The sequence below is a fragment of the Corvus brachyrhynchos genome, unplaced genomic scaffold, assembly GCF_000691975.1.
Source record: "Corvus brachyrhynchos isolate BGI_N302 unplaced genomic scaffold, ASM69197v1 scaffold34, whole genome shotgun sequence".
Classification (NCBI taxonomy): Eukaryota; Metazoa; Chordata; class Aves; order Passeriformes; family Corvidae; genus Corvus; species Corvus brachyrhynchos.
The window spans coordinates 8,292,985-8,313,326 of record NW_008238126.1 but is presented as its reverse complement, the minus strand read 5'-3'; the positions used below and the strand labels follow the sequence as shown (position 1 = coordinate 8,313,326).

General features: G+C 40.3%; 1 protein-coding gene across 4 annotated transcripts in view; it reads right to left on the bottom strand.

The window, feature by feature from the left end:
* Positions 1–20,342, bottom strand: part of PATJ (PATJ, crumbs cell polarity complex component) — a 144,884-nt gene that overhangs the window by 108,638 nt on the left and 15,904 nt on the right. For all 4 annotated transcript variants that reach the window (XM_017733523.1, XM_017733522.1, XM_017733525.1 and 1 more), the window contains 8 exons: positions 18,293–18,395; positions 17,005–17,093; positions 15,636–15,774; positions 10,521–10,597; positions 8,086–8,142; positions 6,578–6,712; positions 2,885–3,049; positions 1,978–2,106 (listed from right to left, as the gene is read on the bottom strand). In XM_017733523.1, the coding sequence (XP_017589012.1) occupies positions 1,978–2,106; positions 2,885–3,049; positions 6,578–6,712; positions 8,086–8,142; positions 10,521–10,597; positions 15,636–15,774; positions 17,005–17,093; positions 18,293–18,395 (894 nt within the window). The remainder of the gene's footprint in view (positions 1–1,977; positions 2,107–2,884; positions 3,050–6,577; positions 6,713–8,085; positions 8,143–10,520; positions 10,598–15,635; positions 15,775–17,004; positions 17,094–18,292; positions 18,396–20,342) is intronic.

The following is a 20,342-nucleotide window of genomic DNA, read 5'->3' as shown; positions in this document are numbered from 1 at the left end:
CACACCTTGGTGTGGGGCAAAGTGAGGTGGAATTGTAGAGCCACTTTTTAACGCCGGTGCCACTTCCCTGTTCCCACTGAGCTTCCAGAAGCCCTCCCAGTATTGCTGAAGCGTCATTTCAACCAACAGCTACAGAAATAATTAGATCTTCAAAACCCAGGGTAGTGACATCACCTCCTCCAAGCTGGGTATGTAACACCAAACTTTCCTTAAATTTCTGCAATGGACAGAGAGTCAGTCCTTGTGTGTTAATTACCAGCATCACAAACAGGCTGCCTGCTCAAAATCTCCCCTTCAAAAGCATTTTCCTCCCCACCCTACCTCCATCAACACTATGGGAGCCTAGAAAGGCTGGTCACTCACAGATTATGAAGATGGGAAGACCCATCTTCATTGAAAAACACCTAAAAAAGAATTAAAAATCCAATTCCTTAAAAGAAGCAAAATCAGCAGTGGATACACAGCACAAGCAGCATCATTTTCCATTATAAGGCTTGAATTTTCTCTGGTTAAAAAAAAAAAAGAGTATGTGCCTAAAAAAACACCTTTCATGTTTTAAAGAAGGCTCTCCAGGTCCTTTAAGGCACAATTAAACACTGCTGTAATTCTGTGCTCCCCAGCAAGTCTGTGTTAAGAATTCCAAACACTCTCCCAGGAACCACACACGGGGGTTTTTTTTTGCCTTGCCTCCACTGTAGCATGGACAATTATTTATTTTCTTTGCCTTGCACTCAAGGATGTGATGGATGTATTTACATAAACACACACAACAGTCACAGATATCTCCCTATCAAAATTAATCTGCAGATGATGAAAAGTGTAAAAGATCTAAGAGGCAAATCCCAAACAAAAGAACGTACTTTATACACTTTATACATAAATATCTTGAAATTATAAAGATCTGAGATTAAGTGGTTTACCACTCATTTAGAATTGATTAGAATGTATTTAAATTTAGCTGAAAGTACCACAACATTGCTCGTGTATTTGCATCTGCGAATAAGTAAATAAAAAGCCTGTTATTAAAGCCTTCATTAATTCTGATTATATGAGAACTTAAAAGCAAATCTGTGTATTACTGCTCTGTAAAGACTCCCAGCAACTCTAGAGTAGAGCTGGCACTGCAACACAACATGTGTCAGCTAAAATGACTAACAGGATCTATTTTCAGTAATCTTAAATCGCACTGGTAAAATATAGAATTAATGGGTTTGCATAATACTTCAAATATTTTTTTCCTTCTAATTCATTCCCAACTCCTGCCTTATTGTATCAAAAAGTGAATTTTATATCACTTGACATTTATGTACAACAGTTGAACACATTTCATTAAACTACAATGTTTAGGCAGCACTCAGATGTGATGTGTATATTATTATAAAGAGTAATCCAGCTATTTGATTCCCTTATAAATATGAAGACTGGAGGTTTAAAAAAATATATCACGTTGACTAGAAACATGAAGAACATTTCATTCTGACTACAGATTTTGAGAGTTTCTACATATTTAATTGAAGCCAGTATTTTTGAAAGAAGGAATCGTTAATTTTAATAGGATTTCCCTCCAATTAAAGACTTGTCTGTTAATTTCTAAGGAGTTTAGCAATTAAGAATATAATCAACTCCAACTAATACCCAAGAATACTCACTTGCCACTCTCACAGCTGAAAAGTCATTCCAAGTTAAAACAAAATACAACAAAAAACCAACCTTCCCCAACATTTAGTCATTAAACTCAAGAGTTAAGGGGTGGAGTTTCATTAAAGGTTTTGCACTTTATCATGTTCAATAATCAGTGGTTTAGAACACTCCCTTCTTTATAGAGTTGGCCTCAAAATACATTGCTTGGCCCTACAGTTTCTAGGCCCAAGTGTCAAGTCCATTACCCAGTAATCACCATCACATACCACTTTAAGGCACCATGCATGACAAAGGATCAAAGGGATTTTTAGCATTTAGTTATACAGGAAAGTATACCTGATAGTCTAAAATGCTGAATCCTAAACCATTCTTGTCTTTCTCCAGCTCAATAACCTTCACATCAGGAGACCATAATGCCAATTCCCCTTCTTCCTCCTCAGGATTGAAGTCTTCCTCAGGTTTCACCTGGAAAATAAAAGCTCTGGTTCAAATACCATTCTCTCAGTTCTTTACAAACACTATTCCTTCAACATTTTGATTATTAATGGTGAATACATGCCCTAAAATGTGACCTTTCATGGAATTAAACCTTCACTGAGCATTATGAATAGAGTTTTCTCCAGCTTGCTGCCTTGAGTACTCCCCAGGGCCCAGGCCTACATGTTTTGAGCATCAGAGCCCAACCTGGCACACAAATACCCATGTATTAGTCTAATTAATTATTAGAATATTACTAACCTGTTACATGCTGATGAACTTCAGCTGCCCCATTAGATGCATAAAGGAAAAATAAACAGCATAAAAGATTTAACCACAGACAGCTAATAGAAAGGCCAGACAATCAGAAAAGATGAGAAGCCAAGCTGTAAATACTTTTACAAATAGGAGCAACCACAAGTGTCAAGCTTTAGTTTGAGACTTTAAAGCTCCTGCAACGGAAAGAAACTTTTAAGTTTAATTTTTTTTTTTTTCCCAGTTCTATGAAAACCTACTCAGAACATGGAAGCAATCAGCTAATGGTGGCAAGGATGTGATTTAGTGTAATTCAGAGCTCTCACTCACCTATTAAGTGCAGGGATGACGAATGGGATGTACAGTCAGCAAAGCAGCTCACTGATTTACCTACCTTGTCTTCCCAGGACAATGAAGTTTCTCAAGACCAACCCGTGTAAACCCAGAAATACCTGCAGTTTTCCACAAAGTTACTGTCCTTTTGCACCAGTGGATGACAGGAGGACTCTACCTTTTGCTCTGGAGGGGAAGCTGCCACGGGGGGCTCATCCACGAGGGACTCGGTGCCGCCGTCGAAGAGCCGCCGGCAGCACACCAGGGTGAAAGGGGGTGGCACTTCCTTGAGGAAGGTGACGGCCTCACGCCGGGATTTTCCATACAGCTGCACTCCATTTACCTGTATGGAGCAGGAACACACATCCACACAAAGAGAATTAAAGGATATCCACCGAATTCTTGAATTTAGTTTTTTCTTTTTTTGGCGTATATTTTTCCCCGTCTGAGCGTGAAAGTCTGATTTTACCTGGGGATTCTGGCACAGCTTGCACGGTTTTATTAACATACACTTCTGAAGAATATGTAGGTTATTGTAAGACCTCACCTCCAAGATCTTGTGACTACTGACTGCTAAATCATGGCTCTTCAGCCTCCTCTAACTTCTTTTCTGCTCACCACTTTTCCAAGCCTAAACCTTTCCTAGAATTCTTATTTCTTTCTCACCTGTTTCTTTGTTGGGGAATTTTTTCCACATTAGGCTTACATGTTTGAACATCAAAAGCTAAAACATTTGATTTTCTCACCGTATTTTAAGCAAACAGGGGTTCTGAGCTCCAATCAAAAACTTGAAATCAGAACTACCACAAGTAGTTTAAAAGTTGGGCTCAATGACCTTAGAGGTGTTTTCCAAACTTAATGATTCTGTGATTCTAACTTGGCCGGTTTAAAGTGCAACAAAGTGGTTGAAACAAAAATAGATCCTACAGAAAACAGGCAAGAGCATTTGTACAGTAAGAAAGAAACCAATGACAGTAAGCAATTAACCAGAAAGCCAGACAAGGGTCAAAGCTTACCTTACCATAAAACCAAGATTGTGAGTGATAACAGAAGAACATTGTTAATGGATGTTCTAAACATTAGTGTTTGACTTTGAAACAGAAAAAAAAAGATAAAGGTAGGTAGGTAGGTAGATAGATAATGGTGCTTTAAAAATGGGATACTGCAGTTGCACTTTTTTGTGGCTGCCCCATCCCTGGAAGCGTCCAAGGCCAGGTTGGATGGGGCTTGGAGCAGCCTGGGATAGTGAAAGGTGTCCCTGCCCATGGCATGGAGTGGGACTGGATGGGCTTCAATGTCCCTTCAAACCCAAACCATTCTGCCACTCTGTGATTCTACTTCTGCAGGAAAAAACCCCCGTGATTCATCCTCTTTTACCTATTTTATAACCTTTATATCCTGGGGGTACTTCTATCTGCACCACAGGGCTGTCCCTAAATACGAGGAATGCAGGATGTCAGCAGGTGTCACAGGTCTGAATATCACCTGTGTTAACCAGCACTGCAGCCCCAAAAGAGCAGGGGTTTAACCCAATCAGTGCTGTGGACTCAATCCCAACACTTTGTGTGTTCCAGGGATTTCTTTCAGGCTGCCTCAAGCCTCTCTCATGACCAAATGTCCACACTGCTGGAGGGCAGCCACTGGTTTAGGAATCCAGCACCCCCCATCCAAGTCACTCCACAAAAGGAACCGAGGCACAGCAAGTGGGGATAGCTAAAGATCACCTTCAGTACTTCCCTCCATACCCAAACTGCAGAAGAAACCACATCTGATCCAAGAAAACAGAGCATGGAAACATTCACCAGACATGGACACACCTTTGCATGTGTGCACTTGAGGGAGAGCCTCTCCATACACCTCCCAGATCTTGCTAATTAGAGGGATTCAATCCTCAAGCTAGGCTCCACAGCAATCCCACTTTAGCCAACGTTTGCTTCCTGACCACTTCTATTTTTCCCCCCACTTCTTCCTTTCTTGCAGTGTAAACATAGTTTGTACTGCTGGGAAACACAGAGTTCCTCTCACACTCTACATCCCAGCCAAGCAGAAAAATTGAGAGTGGTGGAACTGGCCTCCACCACGGTAAGACAGACTGCTCTGGGCTTTTTCTGCAAGAATTATAGCAAGTGCTGAGCTATCAGCCTCATCCATTAGTTAATTATTTAAGCAGAAGGATCTACGCGTAAGGATTTTTTAATGCTTGGAGAGTGGCAGCGTGGTGGAAAGCTACCAGCACTTCTCAGCATCCCCATGATGGATGGGGGAGAGCTACTGTTCACCCCCCAGCAGACCTGGGGACTCCCATTTCTCCTGCTGCAGCTGCCAGAAATCAGCCTCTGAGCAGGCAAGGTGCCCTACACCCACTCATTCAGCCCATCAGCCAGCCAGCCCTCAAATAGCAGGGAAATTGTACAACAAAAGGGCACAAAGAAGCAATTTACTCCTAAAAAAGAACACAATGGAATTAGCTAAAATGAAGGACAGGGGAGGGGTAACGTGCTTTCTGTCATAATTCAAACACATCATTAAAAATAATCAACATTCAACCTCACTGTAGACTGAAAAATAAAATCCTTGCTGCTCATATTTCAATCCCCAATGTATCAGGCCCAGGTAAGGCTGCTTGTTTGGGGAATGGGGCTGTCACTTTTTCCACTGCAAACCCCTATTTAAGGGGATTTATAACTTGGCTGCAAAAACATAGTTTGGGCTAAACCTGGCACATGCAGCTTTAGCCCCAGAGCACATTTTTATTTTGTTGGGGGCTTTTTTCCCCAACTACAGAATAGCAAAAAATTTATACTCACTAGGTCTGGACATACCTGTGAACTTAATTCTAAGAGTAATACATGAAACTGTTAAATATATACAATTAAAGTTCCCTAAGTTACTCTAGAGCACAGCATTATTGCTTTTTGTGTAAATTTTTTTTGTTTAGTGGCCAAGCAATTTAAACGACACTCCCAGCATTCCATTAATCCCTTCCTTCAGGAATCAAGATTTCCTGCATTAAGCAATAAGAAAATGTTTTAGGTCTTAGTGATATCAGTATGAATTTTTGATGTTAGAGAGTGAAGAAGTAAAAGCAAAATAGCTGTACACCTAACAAATCAATCTTTCAGAAGGCCTAATTCTGTTTCCATTAAATGTTCTTTGCATCCACTAAAAAAAAGGTTCAAATATCAAAATATTCCACAAGGAGCATGCATTCAATAAGAAATTAATGTCTTTTCACTTGCAGGCTGAGATACCAATGGATACATGTACACACACATACAAAATAGGAATTATTTTAATGTTATCAAATAATAATTTTTCCTGAGAAAATAGGTCTGGTGTGACTCTGATAACTCCCAATACCTCTTTATACACATTTAAACAAACTGATGTATTTGCTCATACACACAAATATCTTTCAACACTCAACAAAAAAGTTTTATTGTGTAACTGGAACCACTATTCCTAAGACTGTTGTAAATTTTTTAGGAGTGACAAATATTCAGAAAGATTATCTACCACAAAAGCTAAAGCCAGATTGTGCAGAAAGACTGAGCCACAGGACTACAAATAATTCAACACAAATATTATCTCTGCCTTTGTAACTCTTGATACTCACGTTAAAACATTTCAGAAAAAAAAAAAACCAAACCATGAAGTCACTGAGAGGTCACAAGAATCTGACATTTTGTCCATAAGCGTGAATGTGAATGTGAATTCCAAAGCACAACTCTGCTTCCTCAACTAACTCTGGAATACTACTATTGCACACACAGCAGCCACGCCAGAACTTAAGAGAAGCATTTTAAGAAGGCCAAACAAAAAGGAAACACATAATTTTTATTTTTGTGGGGGTTCTGTTTTATTTTTTTACCTCCAGAAGTTCATCCTCCAGTTGCAGAAGACCAAGTGCTGCAGCTGGGCTATCTGGAGCAATGGATGATATATAATGATGTCCATCAAACGTGTCCAGCTCAACTCCTAATCTCAGAGTGTGGATGGGTAGTAACTGCCAAAAGATAAATATAAGTATATATTTAAGTATAAATCTTTACTTACCATGATAAAATCAGATTTAGGATTCACCAAATTGAACCAAACACACAGTAAGATGATTAAATGTTCACAGTGACCTCATCTGATGTCCATAACTTCTCTTCACAAACTGTTTGCACAAATAAAAATAACCAGTCTGCTCTTTGGGGGAAAAGGCAATCTGAACTGTATTCTTAAATAATTGATCTTATTGGGAAAAATGCAGAGAGAAGTACCAGCTAAAGTCCATCCCACCCAAAAGGTGAGTTGTCAACAAATCACAGAATGGTTTGTGTTGGAAGGGACCTTAAAGACCATCCAGTTCCAACCCCTCTTCCATAGAGTTGGAGCAAAACAAAAATAAAAGAAATAAAAATAAATAAAAGAATAAAATAAATTCCATAATTGCTATAAAATCTCACCACAAGTTCTTACTCCTCTGGGAGCCACACTCCTCTGAGGTAGAAAAAATATCCATGAAGTGTTCTCTGTAAGTAGTTACTAAAACTGATACCCTTTTTCTGCAAGGGGAAATCACTGATTCTGTGTCAGCCTTTTCCCACTGGCCTCCTTAATTTGGAGTTTTTCCTTAGGGAGACTCCAACCCTCAGTGCCTTAAGTCTTAATATTAAGTCTAATATTAGGAAAACTCGAATAAAAGTGATACATTATCCAGACAAGGCAGCAGAAATCACGGCAACTTGGGAAGAAGAGATGATCAGCAGGAGCCGCCCCCTCAGTTTGGGAATTTTCTGGCTATTTTTCTGGATGCAAGTAAAAGGAGCAATCCATTGATCCACAGCACTCCTTCACAGCCATGTCTGATTATGACTTTATGGCCCTTCCCCAGTGAGATGTCCCCACAAATATATAAATTCATCACCTCTAAAACCTCTTTTCCACAATATTAACATATGTATCTTGAAAATCTCTTAGAAGTGAAATTAATGTAAGCTCTGACAATTTAAATTAATTATACCTCCCTTTCCTTGAGCCAGGATTACTGTGGCAAACTCCTCTGCAGGACAACGGCATAGTTCAGCAGTTTCAACCTCTGCCGTTCTGTGCAATTAAGTACCCCTAAATTTAGGGTTTATGTGCATGGTTTGAGGGAGTTTTTTTGTTGTTTGGGGGTTTGGTAATGAACTGTTAAAAGGTTCATTTGCCTGTGCTATGAAAAGGTACCGGATCAGTCCAGGAGATAAGCAGAATATTGGCAGCCTTTTTTTGGAAAATATAGAGCCACAAAACCACTAAATTCCTGAAACACATCTGGAATGGTGTCATGTCCTCCCAGGACTGCCCTGCCAACATACACCACGAAGGAAACCACCATGGAAGTCTTACCTTTGAGTACTTCTGGAGCTCTGAATCGTCTGTAAAGGGCATATCCACGTTCACAACCTAAAATTGGACATCAGAACATTTTTCAACAGCGGGACAATAAAGACTTTACCAGAACGATGAAATTCTGCCAAAAAAACTCACGAGCAAAATAAACTGTACTTAAACAAAGTCACATTGATGTGAAATAATTTTAAACAAATGTTAGAAAAATCTTTCAGGCACAGAACATTTACAAGTAGGAATGTGGTGATTATGCACTATTAGCAGACTCCAATATTATCCTATTCCTGGAGCCCAAATGCCAATTTTAGTCAAGTTCAGTAATCCTGTGTAAGCACAAAATGCCATTATGTTTGACACAAATACCCACACGGACTTGCCAATCAGAATTTGAAAGTATGACAGCTTAAGTTGTTACCTCGGGCTATAGTGCAGCCATCTCACATCCAGATTAACCCACCAACTTCTGTTGCTAACATGGCTTGAAATACAGAACTTTAATTACCAAATGGGAATGGCAAGTGGGTTATTTCAAGCAGGGACAGGAAACCCTTTCAGTATCTTTTTTTAAGATTAATAAAATGACTGTGTTCACCACCAGTTTTCTTGTATTGTCCCTCCTTAACATAACAGATTTATCTGTAACCTTAGAAGGTTCTTCACTCCAATTTTAAATGTAATAAGACAAAATCATAGGATGGTTTGGGTTGGAAAAGACCTTAAAGATCATTTAGTTCCAATTTATGGCTGTCAAATCATGACAATGGCCCAGGGCTGGAATTTGGGACACTTGAAGTTGAATATTTGAAAGAAAGCTACACTTGGGTAGATCTGCAAAAAACAGGTAGCTTTTCTTTGAAAACTTCTAGTTTAATAAAGATTAGACTTTTCTTTTGGATTAATTTTAAGTAGGGCTTCCAGCATGTTGTTTTCCAGTACTCAGGGTGTTTTTCCTGCCAGATAGAACCCATTTCATGTCCATGCATGTAACTAAATGGATTTATGACTGGTAGCTCCTCAGCCTGACTGATACCACATGGTCCTACGTTCCTGCCCAGGATCTCAGCTCCTTCCACTGGCACCACAAAGGACCAGCAGCACAGAAGCCACCAACCCTTCTCTTCAAACAGCTATTTCCTCTGAAGATAAATACTCCTGAGAGAATCCTGTAGGGACCTTCAGGATGAGTTCTGGGAGCCGAGTGAGGACAGTGTGACACAGGGACTGCGGTGTCACAGCCTGGACTCAAACAGAACATTGCTACTGAACACAGGAGAGAGGCACAGGCGACCAGAACCAAAAAATGACTTTCAAAATGGGATGCCACAAGAGTTCCCTTCTATTATTCAAAAGGCCCCATCATTAACATTTTCACTGCTGACATTTCACCGGCGGCGGCTGAAGAAGGATTGGGAACAGCCAGATTCACCAACTAAGCAGGTTTTTGTCCTCTGTGGGAAGTGTGATAGTGCTCAGGGAGGTAATATCAGCCCCTTGAAATGTAAGGATGGGAATACCAAGCAACTGAAGTGAGCAGCCAAACAGATTTATTGCATCATGTACATAATCTTAGACGAACTTCAGATCTTAAAGGAGTGCTAATGGAAAGAAGGGAAGCGAGTTTCTCAAGGCAATTCTTAAAGCTACTTTAAATCTTCCAGCGAGTGACTGGAGCGATGGCTACTCCAAGTAGTAAAAATAAGTGTCTCTAAATCAACTGGACAAGCATTGCAAAGACAAACAGGGCGTTTTCTTGGTGGTGGTGAGAATTTTTTAAGGCTTCGGAAAGAACACTGTCCGGAGTCTTTTATCTGTACTCACTGGCTCACCCAGCACTGAAAAGCACAAGTGAATTACAATTTCCATCAACTCCTCGTGACAATTCATCAAAACAATCTTTTGCTAGGCAATTATTTAATATGAAGTGAAGAAATATCTACTAGACACTGGCACCACAAAGTTACACTACTGAGAATTACTTCGTATTTTCTCAGCATGTTTGAAAATCATTCTTTCATTCTTCAGATAGAATTGTAAGATTCTTGTGAAAACAGAAGCTCTATCCTGAGCCTTTTCTTTATTCAGTGCCCAGTAAAACAAATAGATCATGAATGAAATAATAAAAATGCCATATATTTTAAGTGGCTGCTGTGATGCAGATTTAACAGGACAGTTGATTTCCTTAAATCACTGTTCCTGCCTTGTATTTGTATAACAATAGTATCTATATAAACAGAATAAAATAAAAGGGCAACAAATCTCCCAACTCATTATAACATACATTTCAGCCCTGATGTTACAGGAAAGAAAATTTGATGTTACTGATGTGTTCGAAACACTGAACTGTTCTATAAACAGCCTGTAATGCTAAGCTCACAGATCTGTAATTTAAAGAAATAACATTCATGAACGTAGTTTATTGAAATAAAACATACCATAACTTCGTATTCTGGTCCCAGCAGGTTTTCCCACTTGGATTTTAGCTCATGTGCTGGAGGGAGTGGGACTCTTCCTAAATATGAAAGTGAATATTAAATTTACAAGCATATTGTACATTCAGAAGTACATTTACTTCTAAATACTCCAATAAAAATTCAGTGTAAATAAAAGATTAGAGGGAATAATCCCCAAAAGGGAAGTGCATTAAGCTGAGTCTATCAAACAGTGCAAATCAAAAATGTCTTTCTTAGGAAAAACAATGCAAAATGCCAGCCCCTGTAAAAGTGTGATTTATTCAGCTGAGAGGCAGAAGAGGTGATGCTTGATGATGAGATGTGAGTTCTGTACCACGCAGTACTGTAAATAAATCATTCTTTCAGGCTGCAAAACAAATTTCACACGGCTTCATCATTTGTTGCCATAAAAACGCTTCCCACTCCAGGGAAACATCATCTCCCACCCAAACGAGCCCCCTGAAGAAGGAAAACACCTGACAAGATATTGCTGTTATCGAGGGGCTGTGTCAGCACAATGCAGGCACAGACTTTATTTATACATTTGGCAGGTATAAAGGCTTGTCTACTTTAATTAGGCCAGTAAGTAACATGAGCTTTAATATAAGCTCCAGTTCTAAACCAGTCTTCCGTGGGAACTTGGCTATCTTGACATTTATATCTTTTCAGCTTTCTTACTTATGCAACCAAGGCAGTATTACAGTCCTGTAAGACAATTTGACAGAGCTAGACAGCAGAAAATGACTGGCTGCCCTGTGTTTGACCTCAGCCAGAAGCTCAGCTCACGTATAAAGTTCCAAGCTGGAGCAATGTGTAACTGGTAAGAATCAAGCTCTACAGCAAATTCCATCGAGCAGCTACAGCAGCAGCATCTGGGGGCTGAATTACCAAAAACTGGGGTTTTTTTTCCCCCCCCTTTGACAGAGCTAGACAGCAGAAAATGACTGGCTGCCCTGTGTTTGACCTCAGCCAGAAGCTCAGCTCACGTATAAAGTTCCAAGCTGGAGCAATGTGTAACTGGTAAGAATCAAGCTCTACAGCAAATTCCATCGAGCAGCTACAGCAGCAGCATCTGGGGGCTGAATTACCAAAAACTGGGGGTTTTTTTCCCCCCCGAATGACTGCAATAGTTTGTCAGATGTCTAGACAAGGCACAGACCACTCGGTGTTGCTGCTGCGTCGCTCTGAAATTCTGAATGTAAAGCACAAGCTCATATTTTGCACAACAACAGTGAGTAAAATACCTCAGGGGGGAATTGTGAAGACACCATGAGGAGCTCAGAGCCCACCTAGGAGCAAAAGCCTGCACAAATGGCCTGTCAAGCTGCCTCTGCTCTCAACACCTTTGCAGACAGCAAAGATAAAGCTCTGCAATACAATCCTCTTTACACACTTTGATAACTTTGAAGTTCTCCACTCATCAAAAACAAAGATTGAAATTCACTTCTACAACACAGCCCAGCCCTGCATCTCTCCAGCTCACTTTCAGCCATGCCAGACAGGCAAATTCTGTCTGATCTGCACTGAGAAACCACACTCCTCAGAGCCTCACAACTGAGATGTCATTTGGAAAGAGGATCTTCAACCTACAGGCTCAAGCAGACACAGATATCTGAGAATTCCAGCAATCCTGACAGCTGTTTTCTCCTACCAAAAACACACCCCACCAAGATTAAAAACTCGGGTTTGTAAATACAGCCCACAGTTCTCTCTGAAATAAATTATCTCCTTAAAAAAAAGGGAAGACAAATTGTCCTAAAATTCTCAACTGCCAGCTAAGGTTTTTTGACTTCATTGGAAATTAAGTTTCTAATGTAAGACTTATCATCAAGCATGGGCTGATCACTGGCTTTACTTCCCAACTGTAGCAAAACCAGAACACCAGTGCATTCTTCTGCTCCTTCCATTTGCAGACAAACACAGGGACAGAAATTCCTTAGTCTCTTTTTCTGCTATTACAGAGTTACAACAGTGTGCACACACAGGACCCAAGCACCTGCAATCCCGGGTACAGCCAAATATAGATTTTAAGGTTCACCAGGAATAATGAATCTCAGGGTCAGGCTCAAAGTTCAGTTCAGCAACTGTAAGCTGTGTTCAGCTGGCTGAATACAGATTTTTTTTTGTCACTTCCAAAACACATTACCAAAATCTACGAGTTGTTCAGAGCAGGTGCTGATGTACGTCTCCATTTGAAGTTTTCCCCTTTCTTTCTTTCAAATACACTTTGAAGTCTCTGCTTGTAACGTCCTTAGAACTGTGGAAATGTGGGCTGAAGGGATTTGGATTGAATATATTCAATTCCAGTGGCATCACTCAATTCACTTACAATGTTCCTTTTTCCCCAAACAGCTTTTTCCACATGGCAGCTAATAGGAAATTTCTTCTACTCTCTCATCCAGCTGAATTCCTCATGACCTGACATATGTACCATGTCTTCTATAATGTCCAAGGCCTCAGAAATGAAAACACTTCCCAGGGACACCTTTCATTAGCAACAACTTTTCAGCATATTTTGCCTGCCCTTCTGTCTGCGCTTCCAGGAGGTTTTTAATTTCTAATTAGCAAGCATAAAGAAGAAACCACAAATGTATTGTAAAAATCATCTTTTCTGGTCAAAACTGTCAGCTTCTTCAAAACTGGGATCTTTTTTTCTTGCAGCTTCCTCCTGGTCTCACAAAGTTACTACACAAGGGTGTGTACTGTGCTCTGGTGCCCTTCATTAAAGCCCTACCTTCACCTGCCCTACTGCTGGGGCTTTTTCCCCAGACATCTCTTAAGCTCCTGACTCCCATCATCCTCCCTCTGGGTTCTGAGTACTCCTGCAAGGCAGGATGGAGCACTTCTGCCCAGACTGCAGGCTTGCAGAGGCAGCTATTAAGTTCATTGCCTGCACAGTTTCAGGCCTTGTGCACGTTGCAGCCCAAACCCTGTTGCCTTTGTACCAGAACTGCTTAAGCATGGCTTTGCCTGGCCAGAATTACTACTTAATACCTCCCCAGGAAACACAATTTAATAAGAATTTCACACAACTGGGCTTAAAGGGAAGTAATACGCATTTTATAAAACATACCTTTTACATTAAACTTCTAAAAGCATTTCCAGAGTTTAGTCAGAGGCTTAAATTAGCAGTATTTACTTTAGCACCATTATAATGAAGTGCCCATCACCACATCCAAAATAAGCACCTATCTTTGGAATTTAAACTTGGCCATTAAATTCTATTCCAAGGTGAAATCTCATACATCGTATTTCTGCAGGAGTGAAATATGCAGAGAAGTCCCACAAAAAGGGGGCACCTGGGCAAGTGACACAGGACAGACAAAGTGTTGCTCTTTTCAAGCCTCTGTCATAGCAAAACAATGCTTTGAGAACCCCAACTCTCAGCTACTCAACCACCTCTGTTCTGGCTTCCTATTTCTGGGAACATGCAAAAGTCACAACAAAGGATGTCTGGTTACAAGGCTTGGACAGAAAAGTCAAACAGAATGGAATATAGGAACTGCTACATCTCTCTCATTTCCAGGTTGTCTTTAATACTGACAGATCTTCGACAATCACAGCAAAATTGCTATTCATTGACAGCCGTAATTTAGAATCCTCTATTACATCTACATATCTTAGAAACTACAAGGCATAAGGATAATTTATGCTGACTTTAACACAAGCTGTATAAATTCACCCAGAAGTTCCTGTAGAGAAGCCCAGAAATCTGTGGGGAAATTGAAGATTCTGGAAAGACCTCCAGCCTGGGTTCCAAAGTCAGCTAAAACCCAGAGCAGCCCATGCCTTTGTGACCTGCCCCTGTGTCTGAATGCCTTTTGTTAAAAAAAGCCCTTTGTGAACTCCAGCTATCAGGTCTTTACACCCAAGACTTGAGTTCTGATGAAGTCACTGCGGTGCCAGAAGAGGAAACTGCAGCAAATGGGTATCAGAGATGTGGTACAGGAAACCAGAAGAATATCATGAAAATACTCTGCAGGAGTCTAAGACGTGTGAGGGCAAGAAGATCACAGAATCAGTAAGGCAAGAAAAGATCTCTAAGATGATGGAGTCCAAGCATTAAATGGGTATGACTGAGGTAACACTGGATCAGGAAAGAAGTATGAATTCCCAGGAGTTCCATCTCCTGATGCTGCTCACCCAGCAGGCTGGTGCAGGGCCCTGGCAGCAGAGGAGGATGATAAAGTCTCTCTCAAGGGAAGGCTGCAGGCAGGACACCTCAGGTCATCAGTGCAGGACCAGGACCAGAAAGGGGAATCACTGAGCTCTACAGAGTTATGAGAGTCTTTCCTGAAAGGGCAGCACCTCCACTGACTGTAACCTTAAAAAGACCCTGCCAAAACAAAGGGGATCACTGCTGACTGGAAAAGGGCAAATTTTATGCAAGGAAGAAGATCCAGAGAATTACAGGCCCTGAGACACCACAGAATCCACTCTGAGCAAACCTGTGGACAGCGCTACGTTTTGGGGACAGGGTGGGGTGAAAGAGTTGGAAGATCCAAGAGGTAGAGCTTTACTTCAGAAAGCATTGCAGAGTAAAAGCTAAAGATGGAGTAAGCCATGACAGCTGGCCAGTACTGAAAATGGATTAAAGATGGTAACCTTTAACCAGAAGCAGAAGAGGCACTGCAAGATACCCTATCTACCTGCTTGGTGTAGACTCTGCTGCTTTTCACTGTGAAGATTATCCTTCTGCTCTTGTTTTCCCTCATTCTTAGTGTCCACACTAATTTCAGTCCCTACAGCTCCAGGGGACACAAAGATTGGAACAGCTGACTGCACTGTGAAAATAGATGAAAAAAACCCAAATCATATGCTGCAAACTATAGGAAGTAGGAACACCACTGCACTAATTCCCTTTTTTTTTTTGGTGGGGTGGCTACACAAGGAGTTTTGCACAGAATTTTCCTGAATCTCTTATTTTTGTCTCTTTCCATTCCTCTTTAAGTATCTTAATTTTCAACAGTGCGCCCTTAAAAACATCAAGGATCATGTGGTATCCAGTCCTAAACTGTTAAATAAGGTAGCTCTAAATGGAGTGAAAAATAAGATCAGTTGCTAGAAAAAAAAAAAAAAAAAAAAAAAAAAAATTACCTCTATCTGAAGGTGTTTCTGAAGAAACAGTAGAGGAAGGTTTCCTTCTAAGCAAGGTGAGACGCACAGTCCGTCCCGTGTTTCGCAGGGCCTCTACCACTTCTTGGTTGGTAAAATCCTGTATGTTGACTCCATCAACCTAAAACAAGAAAGTTGTATCAAAGAACAGTAATTGTGCTGCATTCTTAGGCTGTGTTGTGAAGTACCACAGGCTGTAAGCAACAGCCATGTTATTTAGTGCAGGAATTACAGGGTTACTCTCCCAAGACAGCAGTATTTGCAAAACAATCTCATTAAATCCGTTACAGTTCACTGATGAGAATTTATTTTCAAAATGCATTTTAAAAGGAAACACAGCGGTAATTTCTTCTTTCTGTTTTCGTGGGGACAACCACAAAACAGAATTTACTAATATGATACAAGTATGCCCAGATTTTTCCTTAAGTTTTTTTTGCTTACCAAAACCAGGTTGACAAGGACTGTGGATGCAGAGTATCCAACCTAAAAGTCAGCTCTGTTCATTATCACTGTTGGTTGTCCCAGGGATTTCTAACACAAACTTCCACACACGACTGTCTGTATAATCCACCCTAAACAGCCCAATTCTTACATTTTCAGATATTTTAATTTACACCCCAGATAGTCTGTTCACCTCACTGTCAGATCATGCATCAACAGGGCCTTTCCTGCAGATAAAAGGTTATATTAGTTTTTGCTCTCACAAAGGAGAAGCTGGCTTTGGAAGGTCTGGCATGGCATACATTTTAAAAGTAATTTAAAATCATATCTCTATAAATATTATCTCTTAAAACAAAAAGACTGTGGAATTCAGTCCTGCTTGTGCTGTGAATGCAAAATTGGCTATTATTCAATTCACTGTTATTCAGTGGTTTTTCCATTTTTCTACACATAAAGCTTGGATTTTTAAACCTAAATTGTGACCATTAACATTTTGATTGTATCCACACTACACAGCCATTAAGGAACACAAACAATGTGCCACGTCTTGCAGAATCTTAACAATCCTCGAATCACATTCAATTCAAGTAGAAGTTAATGCTGCTCATCTTTACTGCAGGCCAAGAGCCAAGATTCTCCACTCTGAAACACTTTAATCCAAATGCTTGCCTCTTTCACAGCTAACTACTATTTACTACTACTTTGAATATAAAATAATACTTTAACCACAGCAAGCCAAAGCTCATTTCTGTCACAAGTCTACCTAAACAAACACGAACCACCAAATTATTTCTTCTGCAAAGCAGAGGAGGTTTAATTAATTTTAGAAAGTCTTTACTATGTTGTTCTTTTAACAGAGATATGAAATGTATTAGTTCTACAGCAATATATAAGCACAGTATTTACTTACAGCAACAATTTTGTCATGAACATGAATTTGGCCATTGTGGTCAGCAGCACTACCAGGTATTATATTTTTCACAAAAATCCCTGAAGGTTCTGTTGGGGGGGGAGGGGAAGAGAAACAAGTCACTGCATTAACCTAAGGTGTTTATTTTCTTAATAAGATTTTTAATTCCAGCCTTTTTCACACAGTTCCTTCTGTCCACAAAGTGATGATTCCATAAACCCCCACCATCTGCATGTTACCACTCCTGACTTAAAACTGAGGATATCTGGTGGAAAAAACCAGCACTGACACAACCACCTGTACACTGACCTCAAATTTTTTTCCTTAAAATGGCTCACAAAAGGCCACCTCCTCCATGGATTCATCCTTGTGCTTACCCAGGCTTTAAACCACAATCACTTAAATCCATGCTGCGTTTGATTTCAATAGGACTAAATAAGCTAAAAGTAAAGTATGTGCTTAAGGACTTTGATCAGGACTTCAATCATCTTACAGCTAAAGAATTTAGTACTTTAAATCTTAATGAAAAAGGACTTTTCTTTAAAAAAAAAGAAAAGAGAAACATGGAAATCAGAAAAGCTGTCCTTTGTCATGTTTGGCGTTTGATTATTAATTCTAACTCCCAATGAGAACAAGGAAATAAAAACAAAGGAAAGAAAAAACCAAACAAACCAAAAACCTGAAACACTAACACTTCCCTTTCACACACTCCCTCTAAATATGTTCATTTATTTAATAAATAAATGCTGATCTGTAGTTCTAGTGAATCTTGACACTTCATCCGTCCTTTTTTGGACACTGAGCTTCCTCAGACACCTGCCCAACATGGTCTGTCCGTGCTCAGCAAAGCCCCTCCCCTGATGCTCCAAGCCCACCTTTCCCTGCTGCCTGGCACGTGCCCCCTCCCCAGCCATTGGCCTGGGATTCCTGACTGGCATCACAACAGGATCTCCTGGGAGCAAAGAGGCTTGGAGAGCAAGTCCAGCTGCACCACATTCCCAGAACACTTCCTTGATTCCCATGAGGAAGCAGAGGGATAAAAACCACTACCCTATGCATAAAACCAGACATTCAGTCGGGCCAATTTTAAACACACTATCATTTGTGCCACTGATATTTGAAAGACAAGTTAAGAGCTTTAATTTAAAGAGAATCGAGGGGAGGAAAACCCCCTGATTCCACATTCCCATATCCTAGCACAGGTAGGAGCTATTCATTTTCCCCATAGTCAATAAAAGCTACCTGAGAAGCACCTGTCCAACACTTAATTAAATCCTGTAGAACTCACCTATGTCACATGTGCCAGCATATCCAACAATTGTTATTCCCAGGCTTTGCCCATTCTTTTTTATAAGTTCAACATCATAGGTATCAAAAAAGTTGTCATTATCCTATAAATAAAGCACAAGACAATAAAAAACCTCTGAATTTCCCAGCGCCATTACAATATTACAGGTTAATTAAGATCCTCAGAAGTGAACAGTGATTTTGTTTTTCCTTCTAAAAGGCAATGTAAGTTCATTTGTAAAGTCCCTACAAAGCTGGCCCTGGGATGTCTGTGCAACTCTCCTCTGACCAGCAAAAATCAGAAGTGCAAGGCAAGAGTTCACACAGGGAACAGTACAGACACTGGTGAGACCAAAAGAGAAAAACAATCAAGCACATAAATCTGGGATTGCAAGGGATAAATTAAAATACATGGAGTTGTTTGCTTTCTGTAATCAGATACAGGCCAATGAGTTCAAAAGGAAGATGATGAGAGTAAGGTCTGGTAAAGTGATGAAATCAAGAGGGATACTGTCACTGCCAACAGCAAAAAATGGACTGGGAAAATGGAAAACATTTCTTAAGGGAGTGAAAAAAGAGAAGTTCAATCAAATGCTTGCCAAGTATCAGCTTTGGAAGGACCCATATCAAAAGCAGCCCAGAGTTCCAGCCATACCTATTTCACTTCTCAAAGGAAGAGAAATCGATGGGCAGCTATCTCGTTATCACACACACCTCCCTCCACCAGCAAAGTCATTAAGCTCATTAAATGCCTTCCAACTCCCTTGCTCCATAAAAGGCTGATGGAGATGAAGATAAGTTTGGATGCTGTCACTTATCTCCAGTAAACAAGCCCATAGCAACACCTGAAATGGAGCTGTGGCCTCAAGAGCCCGGCTGTTTTGACAATCAAAAGCTCCTCAGAGTCAGTGCTCTGCCTATAAACACTTTTCTCTAAGTAACACTCCTGGTAGAATGCAAAATAATCGAAAGGGAGTCCAGGAAAACCAAAATGCAAAGTCCTAAATACAGTCAGCACACTGCTCACACTGCTGTCACTGCCTGGGACAGTACAGATAATAAGATTGTTTTCTTGTGCTCACACACAGACAGAAGTAGTTTCAGTTATTCTCTACTACAGGAAATCCAAAGAAAATCAAATATTAATATAAAACTGAAAATAACTAACCACCTGTTAAAAATGCCTTTCTCTGGTTTGCAAAAAAGAGAAAAGGAAAATGTTTTCTATTCCAAAGCTCACAGCTAGTGAAAGTACTCAGAAACCAGAGAAAAACTAGATTATAGGGATAAGTTCCATTATAAATCTGACACAAACTGAATGGTGGATCGTTGAAATCATCATTAAATTAATAAATACATTCAGATTAACCACTAATCTTGTCTTCAGCAAATCTCTCCTAGCACCAGGCAGAAGAGTTTCTTCAAATCTACACATGAAGGCACTATTTAGATCAGAAAACTATATTCCCTCCTCTAAACTGCATAGCAGGAACACAGAGGTCACTGAAAAGACATCCAGAAGGAATCCCATTTTAGAAAGGCTGCAGCATTTACAGTGCTCAGGGTTGATCAGTGACAACAGGAAGAGAGAAAAACAGTATTTTGTGGAGGAAACAAAACTAAGACTGTGTTATTTTGCCTCTAATATGGGCCTTGGAAAATATGATCCAGTCAGGAAAGAAGGGCCTCATAACTGATTCCCTTGGAAAGCCTTTTGTCAGAGCATTGGACAAGCCCAATGTTTAGGCTCCAACCTTAGGGATGCAGATCACCCCCTCCCATCTCCTGGACACTGCGTTTCCTACTGCACTGATCCCTCCTGGGATCCCCCTGGGGAGAAGAGGAGCTTGAGAAGGACCCAAAATACTCGACTGACACAGCCCCAGCATTTTTCCAGAGATGTAAAACACAAAGCTGCCTTTGCAGTGACTGTGCCCAAGGAGCAAAGAGGTGAGTTTGTAGTGAAGTGACTTTTACTGTGACTTTTAAAAACAGTGCTTCAAAAAACCCCCAGCTCTCTTCACTCATATTCAAGAAACTAAACAAGAAAG